The 25,820-nt window shown below is 48.2% G+C and overlaps 2 protein-coding genes and 1 long non-coding RNA gene across 7 annotated transcripts in view; 1 reads left to right on the top strand and 2 right to left on the bottom strand.

Moving 5' to 3' along the window:
• Positions 1 to 273: 273 nt before the first annotated feature.
• Positions 274 to 2,428, bottom strand: LOC140581446 (uncharacterized). Its single transcript, XR_011984511.1, has 2 exons — positions 1,524 to 2,428; positions 274 to 1,449 (listed from the first exon to the last, which is right to left on the bottom strand). It is a non-coding gene; the product is annotated as an uncharacterized lncRNA (long non-coding RNA).
• A 496-nt stretch (positions 2,429 to 2,924) lies between these two features.
• Positions 2,925 to 7,041, top strand: LOC111847497 (peroxiredoxin-6-like). Its single transcript, XM_023818714.2, has 5 exons — positions 2,925 to 3,040; positions 4,160 to 4,316; positions 5,164 to 5,310; positions 5,456 to 5,602; positions 6,651 to 7,041. Exons 1-5 carry the CDS (start codon positions 2,949 to 2,951, stop codon positions 6,777 to 6,779), a joined length of 672 nt encoding a protein of 223 aa, XP_023674482.2. The 5' UTR covers positions 2,925 to 2,948; the 3' UTR covers positions 6,780 to 7,041.
• A 426-nt stretch (positions 7,042 to 7,467) lies between these two features.
• fggy (FGGY carbohydrate kinase domain containing) overlaps positions 7,468 to 25,820 on the bottom strand; it is a 33,832-nt gene continuing 15,479 nt past the window's right edge. For 2 of the 5 annotated variants that reach the window (XM_023818822.2, XM_023818821.2), the window contains exons 7-16: positions 24,277 to 24,405; positions 21,155 to 21,258; positions 16,914 to 17,021; positions 16,701 to 16,762; positions 14,666 to 14,816; positions 13,285 to 13,359; positions 12,893 to 13,013; positions 12,024 to 12,118; positions 8,449 to 8,510; positions 7,468 to 8,074 (exon numbers count right to left, since the gene is read on the bottom strand). In XM_023818822.2, the coding sequence (XP_023674590.2) occupies positions 7,996 to 8,074; positions 8,449 to 8,510; positions 12,024 to 12,118; positions 12,893 to 13,013; positions 13,285 to 13,359; positions 14,666 to 14,816; positions 16,701 to 16,762; positions 16,914 to 17,021; positions 21,155 to 21,258; positions 24,277 to 24,405 (986 nt within the window). In that variant the 3' untranslated portion in view covers positions 7,468 to 7,995. Of the gene's footprint in view, positions 8,075 to 8,448; positions 8,511 to 9,549; positions 11,854 to 12,023; positions 12,119 to 12,892; positions 13,014 to 13,284; positions 13,360 to 14,665; positions 14,817 to 16,700; positions 16,763 to 16,913; positions 17,022 to 21,154; positions 21,259 to 24,276; positions 24,406 to 25,820 lie in introns of those variants that run through there. The other 3 variants (XM_023818823.2, XM_072704017.1, XM_072704018.1) reach the window with 3 other exon arrangements.

Below are 25,820 nucleotides of genomic sequence, written 5' to 3'. Positions count from 1 at the left end.
CTACACGTTTATTTAACATAAGGATACGCCGAATTTGCTGCTTGCTAACTTTTGGGCTCGTAAAATGCCTCAATATTTTAATCGTACTGCTGAAGTGCTTATGAAATTGTGGGCATAAATAAACGTCTATAGTACCAAAAAGCTCAATGAGACCCCTGTTCAATACCCCCGTTTCTGAAGTGCGTTACTTTACCTCAAACACACAAAGGTCACACTGAGTACACGCTGTCCCAGATAGCACACATATGTTGAAATATCAGACAAAAGACAACGTTGATCTTCAATCTTTCACTTTATATCAACATTAATGGTGGCAGAACCTTGATTCAATTTTTTCCTCAACACTGAAAATCTGACCAAAAATAAATTCAGTTTCAACGTTGATAATTTAACACTGACCATAACGTTGAAACAATAGCATGATGCTATCTGGGGTGCAAATGAAATCCACAAAACAGACCAATATGGTACTCGAGATATAGGGATAAACTGATACATATGTAACCCCCAGCAGGGCAAGGAGCACCACTCCCACCGTTGCCTTAGCGAATCTCCACCAACGTAAACGCTATATCCGATTGCAGGATGTTCAAATAATGGAACGATACTGGGGCTGACCATCTATGAATTAAAATAATTTACGCAAAACTAAGACACAGATAATCACACTAGGACATCCAGCGACTTAGTCCTCATGGGAACACAAACGCAGAAACTGAGACAAAAAGAAACATACGAATTCCACAGCATCATTACACACTAGAAGTGACACAAAACCACACTTCACCCGTATACATGGACTGCAAATGTTAAATGGACTGTATTTATATAGCGCTTTTTACCAAAGCGCTTTACAATGTAAGCCTCACATTCACCCATTCGCCACCACACACGGTGGCGGAGGCTGCCATGCAAGGTGCCAACCAGCTCACCGGGAGCAATTTGGGGTTCAGTGTCTTGCTCAAGGACACTTCGATGGGGTCAGGAGGACCCGGGGCTCGAACCTGCAACCCTCCTCCGGCTGCACTACCTCCTGCACCACCATCACCCACATATAACCACCCACACAATGTTCCCCACAGAAGCTGACCCTCAGGGTCCTAGACAAAACAATACAAAAAAAACAAACCAACATACAATACAATATGCGGGCCTCCAAATTACTTCTCTCTCACCCCCCCTTAGACCAGGCCCGCAAAATCAAACACCAAATAAAAAAAATAAATAAAAAATACATCGAATGCTTTGGGACACAGGAAAAACAGTGGCTGACCAATGGACGAAGCCTCCTCCTGTAATCAAAAAGAGTATAAAACTATGCTGATTCAAGTAATAAACTCAAATAAAATCAATACCATTAAGGAACAAGTAGATGTATGCGCTCTCCCAAAACCAGCGCTGCTTCGGCTGGCTCGCAACCGCGTATTCCGCTTCCAATATCAGAACGCACTACAAACAGAACACTCCACATTAGTTACAAATAAAACACTATATGACAAAAGACAGCATAAGAGGAAACTCACATGATTCCGTCTGCACTATGCGTACCCAAGACTTCGTGAATTACTTCCTGCCAGGCGCTATCCTCTCACCCGAATCTTTCAACGCTTTTAAAGGAAAACCACCTCTGCCACCTGCACTAATTGACACTAAGGGGCGGGGCCCAATTAAATGGCACTTCCCTCCCCATCATACAGGCTACACATATATAGTAAACGATTTCATTTTCCGTTGAGTGTGTGGAAAGTCACAAAAAATAATGATTGATTACTGCTATTAAAAGTATCAGTCATACATTATAAGTGAGATTCGCCAGACCCCTGTACATTAACAAAGCAGGCTATACGCCATTCGTCCCTAGGAATTTTCAATCCAGTGTTAGAGAAATGTATTTAGACTAGCTTAATAACCGGTGTCAGTTTAATCAAATAATGATTTACATATTAGTCTTTTATTTAAAATATCGTTATTTTAAGTGCACAATGACATAGTTTACAAAACATTGCGTTTTCAATAGTCCAGACACACAGGCTCGAAAATAGCAAAAATTACCACTTGTTCGGCCGCGCTGTCACTCTTGTACAGGCAACACACCAACGATCACGACCAGATATAGTTAACAGCGTCATCAGCGGCCGCAGGCTCTCCCATGATAAATCCTCGCAGACTCACGCCCCAGCTGCCTTGAAAGCCACAGGTCTACCGCTAGCAGATAGATCAGGACGATATCGACGAGATGCGGGCTGATCGAGCTATCTGCAGCTACAGCAGGACCTCCTCAAAGTGCCGGAGCCCCGATGGTCTTACATAACCTCAAACCGCCTGTTGCTGGCATCATCGTCACCGGAAAAACTTCGCCCCTCACTGCTCTTTCCTTTCAAGGCATGTCTATTTACTTTAACAGTAAGTAATAGGCTAAATGCGCCGAATACAGTAAGCTCATGTATGTCCAGTTCACCATCGCTTCATATGTGTCAAACCGCTATCTTTCTCTATTTCTTTACGGTTAGATCTAAAAAAAAAAAACCCGCCATCCTCACTGCGGGCACACTGACTGGAAACTTCCCAAAACAAACCTGCTGAGTCTACCGCCTCAACGGAGAAATAAATGAGAACAACTGGTTTACATTTAGCCCTATTTTTGCTAAACACGACGTGTTTTACCTGAAAAATAATCCGTCCTGAACAATAATAATAATAATATATTCAGATGGTATTAGTTTTTATTCACCAATTTGCATTAATTAATTTAAAGTTGGCTAATTTTTAATGCTCGAAACGGCAGTTTTTCGTGCAATTGTTGGGCATACATTAAAGAAATTAAGTATTTAACGTTTAAACTACAGGTTAAACAGAATACTTGACCACAAGTCGTTGGACCCGCCCCTTGAGCACTTTATTATCATCTCTGCTCTGGTCTTTTTGAAACGGCTGCCGTGCTGGTCAGGATGCCCGGAATACTGCTGGGGGACGTGTTCCCTGATTTTGAAGCCGAAACCACCATCGGCCATATAAAACTGCATGATTATTTGGGAGACTCGTAAGTAGGCTACACGCAATGACTCTCATTTTCCCCACCAAACTGGAATTTTCAGTAGCAGACTATAGTTGAATGCGATTGCCTTATAACATTTTTTCCAGCGTTCATCCACTCATACTGTATGTGGAGACTATATATATATAGATAAGTACAAATATCTAGCTGTCGATCCAATCTGACTGTATAACGCGGTTGAATTGTCGCGGTGACAATGGTGGACATCGTACTCCACAACGCGCGAGCATTTTTGGCATTATGCGCAAATTGTTAATGTAAATGTTAATTTACACTTTATTATGAGGATGGGGCAAAATGAATGTATTTTTTCATTGGCATTTTTAAAAGAAATATTCACAAACATAATTGCAAATGTGGAAACAAAAGGGGGCATGTATGACCGCTAAAGTAACAGTACATGGCTGAAGTAGGTCATTGAAACAGGAAGACTATATGAAAACAGACATCTGTTGTATTTCTCATCTTTTTTTTCAAAGCCGTCCAAATCAGTAGGCTACTTAAATAGCCCATAAGCATTCGTTCGTAGGTGCAACTAACAAAGAATTACTGTCACTAACAGAAAGATCAAATAGACCTATTTAATAATTTACTTCTATATGCCGTTAGATGTGCCCATTTTTCTTTAGAACAAGTTGTAAGGTCAGTTTTTATCTGCAAGCACAATATAATGAAAAAAAATATTTTGGTGTTTACTAGAGAAGCTTCAGAAACACAGGGAAGGCGACTTATATATATTTGGGCAATGAGTCAAAATGAAGACATTAAGAGGATCTGTTGTAACCCAATACGAAACAGCCGTGGTATAAAACGGAATGAAGAATGTTTCCGCCTACGCTGATAGATTTACAATGTAATTAGGCCTATACGTCGATTGTACTGATTAGTTTTTGTTATGCGTCGCGGTGTTTTGAAATCATACCAGCAGATTAATATTTAAACGGGTTAATTGCAGTTTGTTACTCATTTTATAGGACAAAGAGTAACTTTGTTTTTCCAAGTGGAGCCTTTCAAATCTATGGGATTTCAGAGAAATGTAATGCTGGTCCAGTGGTAATCTGATTTAATCGGTTTTGTGTCCATGACTGGCTCCCTCCTCCGCAGGTGGGGCATCTTCTTTTCGCACCCCCGGGACTACACCCCAGTGTGCACCACCGAGCTCGCCCGCGCCTCCAAACTCAGCGGGGAATTCACCAAGCGCAACGTGAAGTTGATCGCGCTGTCCATTGACAGCGTGGACGACCACCACGGCTGGAGCAAAGTATAGCCATCATTCATCCTTGCGCTGAAAAGAGTGGCCGTCATAATATTAAATTAATATTCTATTGACTGTTTCTTGTAAGCGATATCACCGTGGTTACGTTGGTTGGATTAGTGAAGGTCAAATAACTTCCTTTTCGAAATGCCTGCGATTATATATTCCATTTAACAACCAACCAGAGTTGGTATGCGTAAGATATCGCATAGAAGCTCTTTCTTGTAATTATTTCAGGGAATGAGGTGTCTCTCCGAGGTCTGTTACACTCACTGTCTGAATCGGTAATTTGCAGGAAAAAAATACCAGTACAACTACAGTCAAACAAGACATGCATGGTGCCAGGGAAAAAACATGGGTGTCAGTTGGGCCGAGGTAAAGTTATCAACATAGTCCTGTGGCTGGAAGAGTCACTGTAACAGAAATCCATTTAAGCACTTCGGAGAATGGTGTCTATCCGCAATACAATCACAGTTCACTCACGGTTATGGGAATGTATGGGTTTACGAAACCACTGCATATCGTTTTACAAGAGATGGAGAAGGGCCGCCCCCCGAAACGTTATTATGCAAAACTGAATAAAGTAATGTTATGGCAAGTGTAGCTGGGCTAATTTCCGTACCTGATTATCCTGGTCAGGGTCGGGAATCTATGTCAGCACAGGGCACCATGCTGGGGTACACCCTGAAAAAGATGCTAAATCGGGATAACACGGATACCACACGTAGAAGGTGGAGGTGGGACTCAAACCCACAAACCTTAAAGCGTGAGGCCACAATGCCACTCATCTGTGCGGTGTGATTTTAATCTAATTATTTATTAAGATTCTTTTCCTTTATAACGATGTGCTCAGGACATCATGGCATACAACAATGAGGCTCCTGCCTGCAAGCTCCCGTTTCCCATCATAGCAGACGCAAAACGGGTGCTGGCAGGGAAGTTGGGTATGCTGGATCCTGATGAGAGGGACAAAGATGGGATGCCACTCACTGCACGCTGTGTGAGTATCGCCCCCTACAGCCCGGAGGCTACAGGCACAACACACAGTCACCACTGACGCACATCAGACTAAACTGCAGTCAAAAATGTTAAATGTTGTTTTTGTTCATTTATACAGTCACCGCCAACTGTTTCATGTGTCCCAGGTGTTTGTGATTGGCCCAGACAAGAAACTTAAGCTATCCATCCTTTACCCTGCGACGACGGGACGCAACTTCGATGAACTCCTGCGTGTCATAGACTCCCTACAGCTGACGGCACATAATCGAGTAGCCACCCCGGTGGGCTGGAAGGTGGGAACTAACCCCACACCCATCCCCTTGTTGAGCTGAACTACATAATATTCGTGTAGCTTGATTCTATAAAAAAAAAATAACTTTGTCCATTAATTATGAAAGTCTCTGTTTACTGGCTGGTTAAACACCAATAAGGTGCTTTCACACCAATGTTCCGGTACCTAGTCCAGGTTTACAGCTCCCTGGGCTGCCTCGACATGTTACTTTAGTAGCTCCTGGGCACTTTCATGTGTCAGTATCACACCACACAACAGGAACTGGGATCTTTATACTAAATACGCATAGGATATGAAAAAAGGTTGTAGGTTAAACTTCACACTTGATTTAATAAGAAACTACACCGCCACCCCAAAACAACAGTGGATGAACAAGTTGTTTTGGCATTTATTTGTTAGTTATTGGGGGGTGGACTGTGATAAACACAGGACAAAGCCTTCTATATTTCTTTTTATATGACCCATTACATGTTTATGATTCTTGTTAAATCTGGCCATCATATCGATCTTTCTTTTCCACAGAACAAAAAAATATATAAAGTTATCCTGCTAAAAAATGCTGGCAAGTTTCCCTGCCAGCACCAGTGATATCAGACAAAAGTATATTAGTTATCAATGAAATTTTCTGGTGCAGAAATATGGAGACGCAAGCAAAAAATGTATTAATTAATGCATTAAATGTAAATGAAGTACAAAAATAGTTCCACCTGCTCAATTTTTGCTCCTCTCTTTTTTTCTTGCACTTCTACTTCACTTCCAAGTTAACTCCAGCACTTGTGGTCAACTAGTCAGCAAGTTATCGCTGTACCTCCCTAGTTTTTTGTGTTCGAATGAAAAGTACCTATTCTGGAGTAGGGACGAAAAAAGGGTTCCGGAACTGCCTCTGAGGAACTACAATCAGGCCGAGTTCCTGCAGTATGAATGCAACAAAAGTTCCTGGTTCCGAAGAAAGGTTCTGGTTCTTGAAACAAGTTCCTTTTGTGTGTGAAAGCCCCCATATTTGCTAATCTGCACTTGATAAATTCTTTTGTTCTGCTGTCATCTTTCAGCCTGGCGATCGGGTCATGGTTCCACCAAGCATTCCTGAAGTCGAGGCCGCAGCTCTGTATCCGGCTGGAGTTTTCACAAAAGATCTGCCTTCTGGGAAGAAGTACCTGCGTTACACCCCCCAACCATAAGGGGTTGATATAAAGCACAGTCTCATGGCCTCTAAGATGGAAAGTTGGGACATGCTTGGCATGTTCTTGGAGCCAAGCTGTTCATCATCATCATGTTCTTCACTGAGAATCATAGCCTATGCTGGAAGATGTGTAGAAGGTCTCACAGGTTTGAAGCTAACAGCAGAAACTCCTGTAAATTCCTGTGACAGTCACAGTTGTACTCCTAATGTTATGTGACATATAGTGCCTTATTTTAAAGAAGTAAAAAAAAAAAAAAAAAGAAACTTATTAATAACTTGTGTTTTCATTTTCTTCCATAATAAGATTTTAGATGAGACCAGGTTATGATGGCTTGGATTTTCACATGTCCACAGTTGTCTCAGAATGTCTGTAAAATTTAACGGTGGATTTTCAAAAATCCAGTGGAAGGAACCTCATCCAAAACAATGAAATCAGAATATTCACTGGTCTTATACCAGGATGGAGTTTGTGAGCCCCTGACCAGATAGTCCCAGTTTTGGACCACCAATTATGGCATTAGCTACTTAGGCAGCTGGCACTGGACCATCCATGGTGGACAGAACCACCCCTCACCTTGCATTTGTATGCAGTGCTGAGGTGGGCAAGGAGAGTGATGTTGTTTCTGGCTGAGCAGAGGGATCTGATTCGGGGAGAGGGTAAAAAAAAAACACAGAGAACAACGATGGAAGAAATTCTTGAGAAGTTTATGTTTTACACATAAGGATTTGAGCAGAAGACGTAAAACAAGTTCCATCTGCACTTGGTCATGTGGTCACTGCTGTCATCATCATCATTTAAAAACACGTATAGAAAGGATGAAAGGTACATGGCCGTCAGTTATCAGGGAATCACCATTAAACTGCATTTTCAAGATTCTTGAATCTTGAAAATGCAGTTTATGCTCATTTCATCAAGACATTTTGGCTTTGACTTTGCATTAAGACATACAACTTGTATATTTCATGTTGATTCCATAACAAAGTTTGAGATTTTCATTTTTAATGCTCGGTGACTAAGCATTTTCAAGTGCTCCACAGTGTATGAAGGCATACAGGGCTGATTTGCTGGAATCCCTTTTTTGAGATGCTTGTGGACGATGGCAATGAGGGCACCGGCACTGGGAAAGCTTTAAGTACCAGTGCAGTGTTTGTCATGCACAGGATGCGCTGCTGCGTGGGTGGGTCCGCCTTCTCCCAGATAGGCCTCTGTGGGATCAGTCCCTCATCAGAGAGGCATACGCCCTCTGGTGATCTGCGAGCTGCAGGAACACCCTATATTTCCGGCTGTAGAAGCTGTATGGGGGACACTGCTTTTTAGATTTATCCCCACACCCGGAAAGTTGTAAGAAATTCACGCTACCCCAATGCCCGATTAAATTAACATAACTAATGCCCCCTGGTGGACAAAAAATATATTTCTGAAAGGCACCCTTTAACAACTGGAATGTAGCACTTAAAGACTGACCAACAAAATCATTAAAACATCACATAAATAAAACATTCGAAATACGTGGATGATTAGTAACAAAAACTCTGTACTGGATGAGTAGTATGAATGGATGGAAGTTTAGATACCAGCCACCATGTTTCTGTGACTCTGGCTCCCCCTGCTGGAAATACACTAGGCTGTAAATACATAAAGTAATGTGTCTGTGAAGAACCCTCACCTCTTAAGCTCGGGGTTAGGCCAGATGACTTTCCCCACCTTGGCCATTTTCTCCATCGCGTCCTAAAAAAAGACTGCGTTTATTAAATGAAAAATCTGTTATGGCCGTTTTCACATATGTACTGCGGACACTGTTCGAAGAATCAGGTCCGGATATTTCCCAGAATTGCCCTTGTGGCACACAAACGGAGATTTTCCGTGTCAGATGCGTTCACACCTACTTGAAATAATCCAGCTGGTTTACACGAGGGGTGGCGTTTGGGGAGAGCATGCAGGGGGCAGGGCAGGGCATGACGCAAAAAGTAGACTGCGGAATTCATTGACAGCACATCGAAGGTGTTTGCTGTTCACTAACGCCTTAGTTCGCATTACAGCGCGGTCACGGAGTTTGTAATCTGATCATACACAACTGAGTCTCTTGCCTTTCCTTGATTCTGGCGGACTATTTTCGGTGCCTGCCCTTACTCACGGAATTTTCTGGCTGTTTCTATTCTTCCCTTTTAGCGCCAGTCGCATGACAGAAGCGTCATCAACACGGCCACTTGCTCGCGGAGAATTCGCCGAAAAAATTCCTGCTCCATTCATACACTGGGGTCAAAAGAAAATATCCGGACTTTGTACTAGGAAGCTAGCAGTTCCTTAAAAGTGCGATCAATACGACTGATACGGACATTTGCGTTTTTGCGTAACGTCTAGAAAAGATAAAGGTGGGAGCACATGTCTGAAAGGTGCTTATGACAAACTGAAGATTCTTTTCAGCAGGGGCAAAGACGATGCCTCGAAGCGTGCCTGAGCCAGTGGCAGTGACAGCACTCTGTCTGTCCCCTTTAAGAACGCACACGGTGCGCCACCACTGCTCTCTGACTCACCTTTACTCATGGGGCGTGGGCAGACGCCATGAGAGGACCTCTCATCAGCCCGTGGGCAGGGACCAGCTGCTTCCCTGTTTCTGGCATTTAATCATTTTAACAATATTTTCTTCTAATGCAATTTAAGTACATCACAAGCAGCCAAAATGTCCTGTTATTTTCCATACACTCATGTCAATGTCTGATACTTAGCATACTAATTCACGATGACGTATCGGTTTTTTTTTTTGGGGGGGGGGGGGGGGATCGTCCGCTACATTAATTAGCATAAAAGTCTGACCCCCGCTACAAAACACTCAATACACTGGGACCCCCGCATTCCGCGGTTTACTATGGTCCGAAAATAACTTTTTAAAAATCCAAAAACGGGGGTATAAAAAGCATGTTTTTCATTGCTCCGTCACCCCTTCATCCAATATATTTTTGTTTCTATATTATTTCTTACGCTAATACGTAACAATTCTATTCATTCGAGAGTACAGTACTGTATAATGTACTTTATTATCACTGTATTTAATGTTGATAATGTGTTAATCTGCGTACATTTATCAATTGAACTTTTCCATATGTATGTATACGAAAATCACGTTATATATGGGGTCCGCGGATGGTTCAAAATCACCCGCAGATACGGAATACTGTACTGTCGCGTTCGTTATACAACCAGATGGCCACTAGATGGCAGCGTGCTACCAGAGCGCACTCAGAGTCTTGCTCCTCAGCTCTCACAAGCGAAGGAAATCGCAATAAGGCCTTATGCAAACTTCAGACCGCTACCTAAAGATGAACTGGGACAACTCACAGGTCTTTTTCAGAGCGAGAGAAAACCTCTCTAGGAAATGCAAAGTGGGTCTAAGGGGGAAGGTGCGGTGACAAATGTCAGCTGGCGTGGCTATTCTGTGAGCAGGCGCTCGTTGTGACTTTGATGTGGCCCGGCCTGCGAAGGTCTGTGCTGGGGACTTTCTACGCGATTCAACAGCAAGAAAAATGCCTCAGATCTTTATAAATGTACATGTTACTACAGAACCATCTGGAACGGAAATGTGTATTTCAGTGACTCTCAAACCCAAATCACCTCCACCCCCCTCACGCTATGGTTCCACCACCTACTCACCTGAGCCAATTAGTTATTAAGCCCCTACCCACCCAGCTCAGGATCAGGAGTGCGGACTGGTCTCCATACAGTGCTATCTAATCCTGTTTAGCATTCCGCACAAGCTGCACTGTACATATCAGGACAGCAGGTGGTGTAATCACTGAAGTTGTAATGCTGCATCATATTAAAGCTATTGTTCCATGAACCTTACCTAAGGTGACCTTACTGTACCCTATCCTATCCACACCTTATCCTTGCCTGTCCTTACCTTACTGTACCCTATCCTATCCACACCTTATCCTTGCCTGTCCTTACCTTACTGTACCCTATCCTATCCACACCTTACCCTTGCCTGTCCTTACCTTACTGTACCCTATCCTATCCACACCTTATCCTTGCCTGTCCTTACCTTACTGTACCCTATCCTATCCACACCTTATCCTTGCCTGTCCTTACCTTACTGTACCCTATCCTATCCACACCTTATCCTTGCCTGTCCTTACCTTACTGTACCCTATCCTATCCACACCTTATCCTTGCCTGTCCTTACCTTACTGTACCCTATCCTATCCACACCTTATCCTTGCCTGTCCTTACCTTACTGTACCCTATCCTATCCACACCTTATCCTTGCCTGTCCTTACCTTACTGTACCCTATCCTATCCACACCTTACCCTTGCCTGTCCTTACCTTACTGTACCCTATCCTATCCACACCTTATCCTTGCCTGTCCTTACCTTACTGTACCCTATCCTATCCACACCTTATCCTTGCCTGTCCTTACCTTACTGTACCCTATCCTATCCACACCTTATCCTTGCCTGTCCTTACCTTACTGTACCCTATCCTATCCACACCTTACCCTTGCCTGTCCTTACCTTACTGTACCCTATCCTATCCACACCTTATCCTTGCCTGTCCTTACCTTACTGTACCCTATCCTATCCACACCTTATCCTTGCCTGTCCTTACCTTACTGTACCCTATCCTATCCACACCTTATCCTTGCCTGTCCTTACCTTACTGTACCCTATCCTATCCACACCTTATCCTTGCCTGTCCTTACCTTACTGTACCCTATCCTATCCACACCTTATCCTTGCCTGTCCTTACCTTACTGTACCCTATCCTATCCACACCTTATCCTTGCCTGTCCTTACCTTACTGTGCCCTATCCTATCCACACCTTATCCTTGCCTGTCCTTACCTTACTGTACCCTATCCTATCCACACCTTATCCTTGCCTGTCCTTACCTTACTGTACCCTATCCTATCCACACCTTATCCTTGCCTGTCCTTGCCTTACTGTACCCTATCCTATCCACACCTTATCCTTGCCTGTCCTTACCTTACCCCAGGGCAATTCAAATCATGGTCCTCAAGGTCCGAGCACTGCAGATTTTCCAGCCTTCCTTCACCCATGGACCAGGTGTGAAGCCTCTGGCCAATCAGAATCAGTAATTATTACGCCAACTTCGAGGGCCAGATTTGAAGCACCCCGCCTTACCCTATCCTAATGCAAGATTAACAGAGAGAAAGCCCAGAGGTTTCGCTGGACTCGGCTCAGCACTGGCACTGTAGCAGGTGGGCAGAGTCGCTCAGCTGTGTACCTGGATGGAGACGTAGTCGTGGGAGGCGTAGGCACCAAGGATGGCCGCCCCAACCAGCACGGCTTCCGTCTGGCAGGGCAGCACGATGGGCAGGCCTAGAGAGGGGCATGGGACAGGGTCAGGGGGCGGGGTCAGGGTTTAGGGGGCAGCTGCCTCCCCTGTGATTGTGATCCTCATTCCTTATTGTCCTCGCACTATTCCAGCATTCCCGTGCACTACTGATTTTTGTACATTTATCAACCACACTTGCATGTTGTGCATATCAGCATGAATGTGACCATTGTCTTTTCTTAATTGTATATGTATGACAGCCACCGAGAACCGGACACAAACTCCCCCATGTGTGTGAGCGTAAGAGCGCTGATTCTGATCATCTCATTCCCGCCTCTCCCTCCTCTCCACCCCATGGAGACTCAGAAAATCAAAGAGGATGACGAAGGAGAAGCACCTTTTCCTACACTGAGAAACTCCCAAGATCAAAGGTCATCCTCTCCACGTTAACTAACTCCCCCGGACATTTTTCTTATCCTGACCCAGGCTACAGTGTGTTTGATTTTCAGTCAAAAGCCTGAAATCGTCATCGTTTACAATGACCGTTTGCTCCAGACTTTGGCTCTGCACACTGTGGCCACTTCAGCTTCCTCGCCGGTCGGATGCCGAGAAGTCCCGGCATTCCTCGGCATTTTGGGGTAATAGTGGACCAGGGAACCGCACAATGAACATGGGGAATCACGCGAGGCAGACCTTCAGCCCAAACACAGGTGCTCTCTTCAGAGACTCTGCGGTATTATTTTCTGGTCACTGTTTTTTTCTTAGTGGAAATGGTCTGTCTCTCTGCACCCCCACCCTCCCCACGCCTTAGAGCTCACCTGTGACGTCTGCATGGGTCTGTACAAAGAGGGTGTTCTTACTCAACCCACCACACAGGAAGAGGGTGCTGATGTCATATCCTGCCTCTCCCATGGTCTGTAGGATGTGTCTAGTACCCAGCTGGTATAAAAATCACTGGTTAATTACATTTACGCACATAAATCATATAATTCCAGATATGAACCAAAATTTTTTGTACATGTTTAAGATACTTTCTTGCAGTGACTCAGATGAGCAGGGACATTTGTGAAATTTCAAAAAACCACACCTACCTACAGACCACTGGGAGGTTTTTACGGGAAAGTTATATGCTCTGTTTTGTCTTCACCTGCCCTTTCATTAGATACATGTAACTGCAAACACCGGAGGCCCTTGTGACGGATCTACTCACAGCTATGGCCTGCAAAGTGGCCAGGTAGAGCAGAGCCAGGTCATCCAGGGTGCGGGACAGGGTTAGTCCGACGACCTGTGCACAAGAACACACTTCCTGAGGCGCAGTCAGCCTCTGATTGGCTGCATATCTGCCTGCAGCCTGGCACTGATTGGCTGAGCATACATATTATGCACCTGTGCTGATTGGCTACTGATTATCCTGTAGTCCCTGCACTGATTGGTTGAGAATACAAAATATTTCCCTGTGCTGATGGGCTACAAAAATGCCTGCAGTCCCTACACTGATTGGCGTAAAACACGCGTATGACCCTGCAGCCGGGCCTGTTCTTTTGGAAAGTCGTGCCCTTCTTCAAAAGATATCGGCATGTAATTACAGTAGAATTACCTCCGAAATGACTGTACTATAATGGCAGCCTGTAATTACGATCTACTTATACCTGTCAGATCTGGAGACGAGAGTCTCACCAGAGGACTGCCTTAACAAGAGAATCCTTTACAATGTTGTGAGTCGTTCTATCAATTTGGAGGTGTGTGTGTGTGTGGGGGGAGGGGGGCTATGAAAGCATCATTTACTCTGCATTTCCTGTATTTGAGAAAGACCCCAAAGTACCCCCTGCCTTCTAGCTGTGACCGGGAGTCTCAGAGAGAGTTTTTCTCCTTTCAGATCTGATCTGGAGTCATGTCGGCTTCAGGGCTGTCGACCGGGGGGGCCGGCAGCTTTGCTTAAGCCTACTCGCTGCAGAGCAGTGACTCAGCACAGGCACAGGGGCCGCTGACTGCCTGAGGCTCACCGTGCGCTGGCAGGCCTCGTGGATTGTCAGATAACGAGCGGGGCGCTCCATCAGAGCGGGGCCCGGGGCCCGGGGCCCGGGGCCAGGCGCCCAGCGGCGATGCCAAACTCGGGGACCATCGCCCTCTGCGTCAGCGAGCGGGAGCATGGAACCAAAGCAGCTACTGAAGGCTCACTCCTGAAAACGTTCCTATTTCCTGTCATCGGATTAGTACTGACGGGAAAACAGATACAAGCATTTGAGGGATGTGCCCAGTGTTTGGTGACCGATGGGACAGCCACTGGCTGGAAACACGAGGTTTTCTATCCAATGGGTTCTCCTGGGCTTTTCATCATATCTGTGCGGGGTCACAGACCAAAGAGCCGGTCAAAGGTTTTGATTGGACTGCTGTCTGCCAATCAAGAGCCATGCCGGTGAATATTCATGAGCGAATTTTCCCTGGGGAAAGGCAGGCATAAAAGCCTTTGAGTCCTTACAGCAGTCAGATTAAAATGCCCAGTTGGGACTCGGACAGCAATATGCAGATAACTGAATGGGGAGCGCAGGGGCCGGGGGGTGGTGGGCGTGGCAGGCACTCCAGATGCTTACCATCCCCCTGAGGGTGGGGTCTGCCAGAGGAGACCGGTTGCCATGAAAGTCGGGCCAGATGTGCAAGTTGGTGCTGAGGTGGGCCAGGCGACCTGAGCCCCCTGCCATGGTCTCCAGATGTTTGTTGAGGTACGAGTAGACACCCTCCCCACTGGGCAGAGACAAAGGGGGCAGGTCAATGACACATACACCACCGGACAGCCAGAGCCTAACTTATAAATCATAATAACATACTACATGTATAGATGAAAATGCATCATGGGGTGCTTTAAGGAGACTTAAACTTAACTTCAGCTGCTCCAATCATAAAATGTGGTAGTGACAAGACACAGTCTGTAGGTGGCACAGTGGTTAAAGACATTGATTTCAGTGCCACAAAGGGTTCTGCTGTGTCTCAGCCACAGCAGGAAAATGTCAGGGTCTGCACACAGGGAACCTGGGGATGTCCTAAGGGGCTGCCCCGGATTGAGGCCCGTCCCGAAAGCGAACGCGGGGCCGGGAGCTCAAAGGCAGTGGCATGGCGCCAATTAGCCCTGGACAGGCTCAAAGTGAGTGGGGGGGCGCCCCCTAGGGATGAAGGGGGGAAAATGTGTTTAAACGTCAGATTATGTGGAGCATATGTTAAGTAACAAACCCCCTCAGCCCAAAATCCAAAAACGAATCACAGTAATGAGCCGGCACATGAATTCAGGTTCTGTATGCGGGCAAGGTCCATGCCACGGATGGGAGGGAAATGGCTCGGGGGGGGGGGGGGGGGGCTCTGGCATGACTTACAAAAGGATCTGAGCACCACCAGGCATCATTTAAGGAGGGGGGGGCGGTGAAAAACCAAGAAGGGAGTCTGGTGTTGATTTGCTGGGGCGGGTGGGGTTGGTTTCCTTACCGCTGCCCCATGACCACGTGTAGAAGAACAGACCCACAGAAGAAAGGCACTTAGAAAAACAGAGCGGGTCCCCTGTGCCGGGGGGGGGGGGGTCAGGTTTGGGACAGGGCACCAGCTGCCAGCCTGACTCTGATGGGGGTGAGGGGCACTTTCAACAAGATGTTTACTTTTCTGTCTGATGCTGGAGACTGGTGGCTAGCTAAATGCAAAGCCGTCAGCACGGAGGATATGACCATGACGGCTCCTTAAGCTTCACTCCCAAAGTGTAAATACTAAGAGCGAAAACCAGCGAATGCCGCCACTGTAGACGCGCACGGCTACGATAAGAATCTATCATTTAAGTCACACCTAGTAATATTTCAGGGAAGCTCTTCTGACCGTGTTTGGGAAACGGGGTGGGGGGCACTGGGCTCTTAACAAGCGGAAACCTGAGAAGGCCGCTGACAAGACTGCTGGGAACAACCAATGAGCAGGCAGCACCTGCGGCCTGGCCCGGCACCGCTCTAAAGGCCTCGTTATCGCCGCGGCCCGGGCGGCTCTGAGGGCGTCCAGCCCGCCGGGTGCTAATGAGATCCCTAAGGTCCGTTTCCCAGCTCACTCAGCCCTGTTAACCCCCAGCACACCCCCCACCGCGTGTTTATTTGGCTAGCAGTGTCTGGGAGGGCGGGGGAGGGGCTGTGGGCTTGACCTGAGCACCCCAACCCCAACCCAGCCCCCTCGACCCCCCCTGAGTACGGTCTGGCTCGTCAGCCGTCAATTCCCTAGAAATGCAATGAACTTAAACAAAAAGCCAGACCAAGTAAACATCACTAACAGTTTCCCTCCATCTTTCAAGACCCTGCTAAGAAACTATTTACATTTTGTTGTTTGCAAATGTTGGGTTTTTGCTCCGGCACATTCTGTAATTGTTCCATCGCACTGTGACCGAGTTCTGCGGAAACAAGCTCTTCACATCTATTCTGTACATTGGTGTGTGCTTCATAAACTGCACTGTGTGGGGGGGAAAAACACAAAACGCCTGTTTTGGTAATAAACCACTTCCTGGGGGCAAATAATAGACGACGTTTTCCTGCAGACCGCGATGGTGATGGCACCTGAGAGGAAACCGCAAATGGTGAAATAAAAGCAAAAAAACACAAACGAACAACAAACCTTTCGTCTGCCAGGGCCTGTAGCTGAGCAAAGGCTGTGTGTCCCTCCACCATGTGGTCAATCTGTAAAGGGGGGTCAGGCATGGTCACACTGACATCACAGCACACCTTAATACCAATAAAACCTCTTATGGTGCAAAATGATGCAGTCTCTATGTTATTCATCTTGGCAAAATTCCATCTCCATGACATCAAAAATGTTTGTGGTACCAACCAGCTTCCCCGTGGCGCTCTGCCCCCCCTCGTTGAGCCAGAGGCCTGGCACCATGGCGGAAAAGTAGGGCCCCCACACTCCAGGGACGTAGAGCGGCTTCTGGCTGATCTGGGTGCGGGGGGAGGACAGTGTTGGCTGTAAGCACCATGGCGACCAGACGGTGTTTTCACACTCTCACCCAGATATTTCACGCCGTCACAGAGACACCAGGAGAATTGGGGGTGGGGGGGTGGGGATATTACAGACATGGGTCAGGATATGACCTTTACGGGGGCTTTGACAGGTCAACGCGTGGCAAGTAAGGGGGTTTTAAATAAGAATACATAAATCATGTTCCCTAAAGGTTACACACGCCACAAATTGTTTACTGATTTAAAAAATGAAAAACAGGTATATAAGCAGAAAGCAGGTCTTCGTCGTCGTAAGCGTCCCGGGACAGTGGCTGGCAGGGTGCAGCGTCTGGTTTGCGGGGGGGGGAACCCGTGTCTGTGCAAAGCAATCACGTATGGGACCCCCACCAGTCAAATGGTGTGTGGGGGGGGGGGGCCTGAAAGCTCCTATAGAACCTCACTGCCTTCCATAACAGCTGAGGGTGCTATCACCGCCCCCCCCCCCCCCCCCCCCCCCCCCCCCCCCCACCGAGTCCCAGCAAAGGCCAAAGGCTCAGAGGCTTTTACCAGCATCAGTCTGACTGCTGCCCGACAAGATCACCAAACCACAGACGGCGTTACAAAGGAAGGAGCGGCAACAGCAGACATACGCGAGATTCTAAACCTGGCTCTCTCCCGGCTAATCTCGGGGTCCTCGGCAACTCCCACAAGTCCCTGGGCTCACTTCTGACACGGCCGTGAAAGCCTGGGAGGGCATGCGCACCAACTGAAAGGTGTCATAAAAACACTGATGCTGCCGTGTCTAAGGTAATAAAAAAAAGACTTCAAGGCGGGGGCCCGTGGTGATCAGAGTTGTTCCCCAAGCAACCACGGCCAGAATCTCCATCGGGCTCTTTCAATATGATCCAAAAATCCCCCAAATCTAATAAGGCAGTTTGAAAGTCCCCACTCCTCTAGGCACACGGAGGTCCCCCAGCCCAACTGTGAGAAGGATAATACCACCCCCACCCCCCCCACCCCCATCCCGAACTTGCGGGTGGTAATCCCAGGAGTCGGGCTGTCTGATACGCCAAACCGCGCATGGAGTGTCTCAAGCCCCACAGGGTGTCTCTCTCTCTCTCTCACACACACACACACACCCAGCAGTCTAAAGAGGACTTGGCGCCCATCCAACCCGGCTCACATTCCCACTGCAGCCGGCACAGTTTAGACGGCCCCGCAGCTGGGGTCCATCCAGGGCACACCGTGCGACAGGGTGTCAGATGACCTCAGCCCCAGAGGAATCCAACTTCAAAATAAGAGCCTGGGGGATTCCGCAGGGATTCCCCATGCCCCCCACCCCCCAAATCAGCAGCTGTGTCTTGCTGTCGATGTCCATCCCTCAATGGTTCAAAGTCAACTTGTTCCCACTGTTCCCACTGTTCCCACTACCTCCACAAGTGCACTGTGGAATAACATCATTCATTCTTAACCAGCTTGCATTTCAGCTGTGAAATCATATTAAGCCTTGGTGTCGGTATTACAGTCACGTTGTATTGGGATCACCCCACCTGCTGGGTGACTGGGGACTTGACGCCAGAGGAGAGTTTATAGTGACTCCAAAAACAATAGGTCCCTTTTCACCCCCGTGCTGGGTCACCAAAGACGTGGCAGGGGCTGTTCCTGAATCAGATTCTGAAGCATTGGACCGTGACATGTGCTCTGCAAGAAGAGAATAACTCCAGGGACCCTCTGATGTCATGTGGTAGCTATCCCATAATGAGCCATTTTCCCCTCACAGAGATCTTCTGCCCTAACCATACTGTAGATGCCAATTCCAGGCCCCTGATTCCCATTATGGAAGTGGGCGGATCCAGACAATTTTGGAAAACTACACGTGGGGTCGTCAGGGCGAGCGACTGACCTGGTCAAAGACGCGTCTGCACTGGAACGGCAGCGTCTCAGAGAAAGAGTCCAGTCGTAGACTTTTCGGGAAAGGCAGAGTGGTCTTTAACAGAACAGAGTGCTTCCTTTAAACAGCCCCCCCACCCCCCAGTGCCTCATCATGGAGAAAAACACCTGAAATCAGGCAGCAATCTAAACGGAGTCTGGATCGCTGCTACATGATGCTGCACCGGATTCCAGAGGTAATCAGCCCACATCTCCCCCACCCTGTAGCCCCTCCCTCACTAATACCCCCAAGTGGCGTTTGCGTGCGGAGCTAGGGCCGCTCTCAGCTGTACGTCAGGCGGAGAAGCGGCAGTTAAAAACAGCCAGTCTGCAGCGGTTTACGTTTACGAAGGAATGGGAGCCGCATGACTTCGCAAACGGGTCCGACCGGTACCACGCAGGCCCGAAACAGCAGGGGAGGGAAATTATGTAAACAACCAAGGGCAACAAGCTCTTTGCTCCTCCAGAGAGTGGAAAAACAAGTGAAAGCAGAGTTTAAGCTCGGTTATGGAGCAATTCTGCACAAGTGGTTGGCAGAGGCTTTTGAATATGAGACCGGAAGGTAACAAGTTCAAATCCCACAGATGCTGTTACATCATTAGGGCTCCTCACTGGGAATCCCACAGCATACATGGTTAACATGTTTATTGGAAAACAAAAACAATATGAAAATGAAGAAAAGCAGCGGTGTCCAAGCTGCCCGACGCCCGGGGGTCCCAATGACCCGGCAGCCCAAAGAGCCCCCCGGTGGGAGTGGCCCGCCCAAAACCACAACACAAGGCCGAATCCCTTTCTCAGCAGACGTTTTGATCTCTTGGAATCTCCTTTCAAAAGTGTCTTTTCTGGCCGACGTCCATCGGTAGGTATATCTGAAGCAGATCAAAGAAAGGAGGATTGGGGCTGACGAGTGACAGCCCGGACCATCTGGACCGGTGTTCCCACGGCAACTCCGCCCCCTGCCAAGACCCTTGGCGGACGTCTCCGTGACGACGAAACAGTTACCCAAAGCTAACAAAACACCTGGACTCCCCCTTCAGCTCCAGGTGCCAGTGTTCCTGCGCAGCCCCCATGTCCACACGGATTCAGTTCTACCTGGCATCTTCTCTTTCGCCCTTTTAGCAAACTCACACCGGCTGAAAGGAGTCAGCAGACAAGAAAAACAGCAGTATCTGCTTACAGCGCTGAGAGCTCTCCACAGCAGCCAGAGATGATTTTAAAAGATGTTTATAAAGGAAGGCTAATATCACATGTCCATTCATTACTCAATAGCACTTTGACAGCCTCTAAATGCCTTAAATATTTCAGAAGATAAACCACAAGCAGATTCCAGTGATTCGCATCATTTGAGTGTCTTGTGAGTCAGGTGTTGACGGTTCACATCCAGCTCTGTGTGCAGAGTTTGATTATTTTACATTTATATTTATTTAGCAAATGCCTCTGTCCAAAGGAAGGAACAGAGAGCAGGGGTCAGAAGAATCCCTAAAGCAGGTGGAGGTTAGACCCTATTCATTTATGTCCATTGTAGTGGACATTGTATTTTTGCATTTATTTTTTCACTGATGTTGGGAAACGTATTTATTCTTGTTGTACACTAAAGAGGACATGCTGTGAAATTAAAATAAGAATAAATTTGAAAAAATCTAAATTGTAAGATGTATTATTTCCTCCAAAGACAAATAACCTACAATTGAAGGACACTTTTTTGCCTTGGGTCTCAGGAGGATATGATTACTCCAGCAGCCATGGGATTCAAGCCCACAACCTTCTGGACACAAACTCCCTAAGCGACTGAGCTACACATCGGAGAATTTTGCCTTTTTGCTGGTTTCCAACAAGTGCTCCCATTTTTCCGCTACAGTCCAAACACACGTGGTCCAGGAGAATCAGAGGTAGTAAATTATCATGCTCTGGGAGCTTCTAAATAATGTATGTGTCTGACTAGCCTGTGATGGATGGGAATTAGCCTAGCTTTACCCTGGGATAGGCTGTGAATCACAGGATTACCAGAAGTTTAAGCAGTTAGAAGCAGTGGTTTGTGCTTTAAGACGGCCATTAAAAATATTCTTCATCGCTCTCAAAGCAAGAATTGATCAATAATTCACGGCCGTGGCTGGACGGATGAGTCCACACTTCCTTCATATCGGGACAAACTCAGATGAGGTCAGAGGCAGCTGGCAAAATTTAGAATTAAGAAGGGCTCACCCCCATGTGGCAAGATGAAGTCCCACATATCAGGGCCATGCGAGACGTCATTGGACGGTCCTCACAAGGTAGGCGGAACCCCTTGACGTCTGCACCAATCACGCCTGAAAAGACAAATCTGCTAAAACAAAAAAAATAACAAAATCCAAAAGTTGCTAAAATAAGACATGTTCATATGTGCTGAACAAAGACACATTCTGGGCACAAAGCACAAATAAAACCTGTTTCATTTCAATCAGAAAGGCGAAATTTTTGAGAGACTCCATCATTTCAACGCATTCCGACCTGCAAACTTAAGCCCCAAAAATAGGGAGGGGCAAATTCTCACAAGAATTCTCACAAGGAGCTCGGAGCAACATCTCGAATGAGGTGGAGCTCACTGATGGAGAGCAAGGGAGTTAAGGTGTGTCTCCTGTGCCTTCGAACCCGGACCATGACTCACTGTGAGCCTAGGCCTGCTGGGAGCGTTTATGAGTGCCGTGGTGGCCTGCAAGGCTCGCAGGGAAGACAATAACACTCAGGTCCCCGATTGTGACCAGTAACCGGAGAAAAACATGCAATTTCACCTTGAAAGTAGCAAGACAAGAATCACGCAGAGAATCAACTATGAGCAAAGGTAGACTGTGGTCACTGATCTCGGCATTCCAGCATGATACGTCTCTGTGTCCAGAAATCGAGAACTGCGGGCGATTGGGGGGGGGGGGGGCGCCTTTTATCCTCTTGACAGGCAGGAAGAAAGAAAGAAGCAATGTGGAGAAACGGAGACCACAGTCAGGGACAGAAACGCAGCTGAAAAAACCCAGTGTGATGCACAATTACCTTTCACCCCCCACCCGCCGCACAAAGACTTTGCATTAAAAGGTCCAGGAATAACTTCATGATGCCTCTGAGCCAGCTGAAGGCATCTGGCGAAGCAGAATCCCACACAGACATCCGCAGTCGCTGGAGAGCGACCCCCTAATCCCGCGTTTAAAGGCACAGCACATGATTAATAGCCGAGTCAGAGTTCAGAGCGCCTGTGGCGGGCTTGGGGGGGGGGGCACCGGGGGGCCGAGAGTGCCGACGTCGCCGTGCTTCTGGAGCCAAAGAGGGCCGAGCGAGTAAGTGAGGAAAAAAGGAGCCCGGCGACCAAGATACCTTACAGCGAAAAAACGGAAACACGAAATAGGGGCAGGAATTCGCGTGGGAGTTGGAAAATGGGACCGAATATGGGCATGATTCAGTATCTCGGCACGTGTGTGTGTGCCTGTGTGTGTGTATGCGTGCGCGTGTGTTTCTGTGAGTGTGCGTGTGTGTGTGTGTGCACTTCAGCGAGGGGTATCAAGACAGACGGCGGCTTGGACTCACTCCTTGCCTCCCTTTTATCACACTGAGCTCCTAACTGCCGTTGCTTGTGCAGAAACAGCAGCCTATCATAGTCTGCTGAGCCACAGGCCTAAAACGCTGTGAGCCAATGACAAGCCACAGACCACAAAGAGAGAGTCACGGTGACGGTCGTCAATCTGACCGGGCAGGAAACCTGGACGCATCACATTCTTAACTGGCCAGAAAACCTCACTAATTACCTGCAGGATCCGGGTCTGGCTGATTCCGTGAGTCATTATTCGGTTTGCAGAATAATTTGTATTTCTCAAATGGCTAAGGAACGCCCCCCCCCCCCCCCCCAGCACCCGGCTAAGGATGCAAAAGGCAAGTAAACAACAGCAGGCCAGACCACCCCCCCCCCTTACAAGAGTGGGTGTGTCGTGGGGGGGGTCTAGCAGTGTTGTGGCTTTGTCTGACTCCTGCCTGAGATTGAAGCTGGTGTTCAGATGGGGGCATGTAGACCCCCCTCCCTTCAAAGCAGGAAGCAGAGATGGTTTTCAGGCAGCAGAGTGATACCGTAAACATCTGCCAGGGATAAAGGGGATTGTGGGTAATTTAGTCATTAGACTTCAGCTGGGTTCATCATGCAGTGATGGCCAAAAAAACCACTGGAGTGAACCATAATTTTAAACTTCAGTAATGACACAGTGACTCTGGGGGGCGATGGGGGAGGTCTGTGGCCTCCATTAACCATGCTGCCCCCCCCCCCATCTCCCAGTCCCGCGCACTGCCACATCAAAGACGCGCAGAATGCGAGGACTGTGAGGGCGAAACCGGCAGCATCACATGACCTTGCGGCATCTGCAGTGAGATTAAAGGGGGTCCGCTTTCCCTGGGGGGTCGAAACCCAGGGTGATTAAGAGCCAGCTGATTGGTCATGGTTACTTAGCTGCTTTCTATGTTTCACCTGAAGTTTCCCCCCACCCAGAATTTAAGTCCCGGCACCAACTGCACCCCCCCCCCCCCCCCCCGCAGTGGAGAGCCCCCTGAAGCCAGGTGCCCCCCCCAGGCAGCCTGTCCGCCCCCCCTCAGTAGGTCCTCCCTGCAGGGGAATGAAAGACCACCCCCCTCGACACCCCGGGCTGTGACTCTTGCACCCCTCCCCAAATATGCTGCCCGGGTTTTGATCCCAAGCACAAACAGAAGGTTATTCAGCCATTAGAATTCCTCTCATTCCCATTCCTCTCCCAATGACATTCCCAGTCCTGTTCCCCAAAGGCTCCCATTTTAGTCCCTCGGAGTGCGTCGCCATTTCGGGAGGACCCCTGGGCCACGGCTGACCCCTCTCAGCAAGGGGCATACCAGCTCTCCGGAACATTCCTCTGGAAGCATAAAAATGCGATTGTTGACTGACCGTGCAGAGGACAGCAGAGTCGGCTGGGGGGCAGGCGAGGGGGGTGTTGCTCTTGAAAGAAATTTAGTTACTTTGGGAACCCCAGCTGTAAATGACAGGCAGAAGGTTCTAGATGGCTGCATACTTTGACCAAGACCACGGATGAGGCCGGCTGGATGTTGCTGGTTTTTGAGTTTGAATTTGACACCCCTAATGAGTCACGGCAGAGTGGGGGGTGGACGGTGGCGGGTGCCAGTCTGACTCAGCACGAGACCATAAATACCCCCCCCCCCCCCCCCCCCGTCAGACATGTCAGATGATTCAGCCTGAGGATACTCCGTGTAGACAGACGATGACCCTGAGGGACATCAGTGATGACAGCATCGCATGCCCAGGACGGGACGAATGGGTTGGGAGATCTTACCCAGCCCCCCAGCGTGGGCGTCGACAAGGGAAGCAGCCACCGCTGTACCAGCCTCCAGATGGGTGTCGGCGGCAGCCTGCAGTGTCAGCCCTGCCCCTAGGGGTGTGCCCGGGCAGCAGGTCAGCTGACCTGGTAGAGACGGAACAGGGTGGCAGGGTTACAAGCTCCTCACGACACAATCCCAAAAATATCAGGACATGGACCATAAATCAGTCGCCGGGGTAACGTGGCCGCGTCCTGGATCCTCCCTAAATAGTGATGCTAAACTAGCTGCACCCCAGGCCCTGGGGAGTCGCTGAGGTAACGTCAGGACATGGGCCAGGGCCTCAGGGGGCTGCCCCCGAGTGCCTGTTTCACACCCTATTTCAGGACACGGAGGACCAAAATACTGAGAAAACCCTAGAGGACACTCAGCACGCCCGATTCCCACTCATGCTGAAACTCTGATGGATTGTTACCGTAATGAGCAAGCTGGGGAAAGCAGGGGATCGATCGACCGCTCGCCTCCGTGCTCTTCAGTTTGAGAGCCGCTCGTGTTTCAACTTCTGGGGCGATGCCAATCGATTGGTGTGGCAGTTTGGATTCCTCCCCCAAAGTTTCCCTTGCGCAACTCCGCCCCCCTAAGATCCTTTTGTATCTAGAACAGGCTGTTCCCAACCCTGGCTGTACTGCTAGGATGTTAAAATCGTCGTCGAGGCGACAGGCCCAGTCCGGATGGCTCAGGTCATGTGACCTGCACTCAGTACAGCCCTGAGGCAGAAAACCTAACCAATGTTATCAGCAACTGATTTTTATCCACCCATAATCCTCTCTGTCAAAATCACAGGGAACAAGGCTGCACCCCGGACAGGTCCATCGCAGGCCACACCCACACACACACACACCCACACACACACACACACACACACAAAATCACGGGCGACAGACAATTCAGAAACACCTATTAGCTTAACTGTGCATCTTTGGACAGAAACCTGCGTGATACGTGAAGACGACGCCAATTTCACGCACGTAGGCCAGCGATGTGAGGAGACAGCACTACCCACTGAGCCACAGTGTCCGCCATAACCGGCATTCAGAATCCCCCGAATTATTAATTCCTCATTTAATTCCTCTTTTAGCCATGATATGTCGCTCCCAACAAGCTAAACACGGCGGCGGCCTTTTCCTGCCGTCCGCTGCTCTACCTCAGCCTCCCCTCCCCTTCCAGTGAGAATAACGCGGCGATCCTGCCGCAAACGCAAGCCCATTTGGCTAAAACAGAAACACATTCACTCCCCTCAGGTCCACTTCCACTAGCCAGATGTTATACTAGGAGGGCTTTGCGGGGCGGGAGGGGGTGGGGGGGGGGGGGGGGGGGTGCTGTAGCTCTAAAATCAAAAGGAAGGAAGGATTAGATGTCTGCAAACTCCCAACACGTGAAACGAATTAAACACGTGAGCAGGGCAAACCTCGGTGATGTGGTTCTGGTTATGAAAACCCTAGTAAAAATCCTTCCATGGTTCAATCTAGAATGAGGAAAAACAGAACTGAACTCCAGGCCA

This window comes from Paramormyrops kingsleyae, chromosome 21 (assembly GCF_048594095.1).
Source record: "Paramormyrops kingsleyae isolate MSU_618 chromosome 21, PKINGS_0.4, whole genome shotgun sequence".
Lineage (NCBI taxonomy): Eukaryota > Metazoa > Chordata > Actinopteri > Osteoglossiformes > Mormyridae > Paramormyrops > Paramormyrops kingsleyae.
Note: the sequence above shows the minus strand (reverse complement) of the source record. Positions and strands in the feature narration are given on the sequence as shown.

Coding starts and splice junctions, on each gene's coding strand:
- LOC111847497 (XM_023818714.2), top strand. CDS start 2,949: ATGCCCGGAATACTGCTGGGGGACGTGTTCCCTGATTTTGAAGCCGAA. Junction 5,311..5,455: donor TGCCACTCACTGCACGCTGT/GTGAGTATCGCC, acceptor CATGTGTCCCAG/GTGTTTGTGATTGGCCCAGA. Junction 5,603..6,650: donor CCACCCCGGTGGGCTGGAAG/GTGGGAACTAAC, acceptor GTCATCTTTCAG/CCTGGCGATCGGGTCATGGT.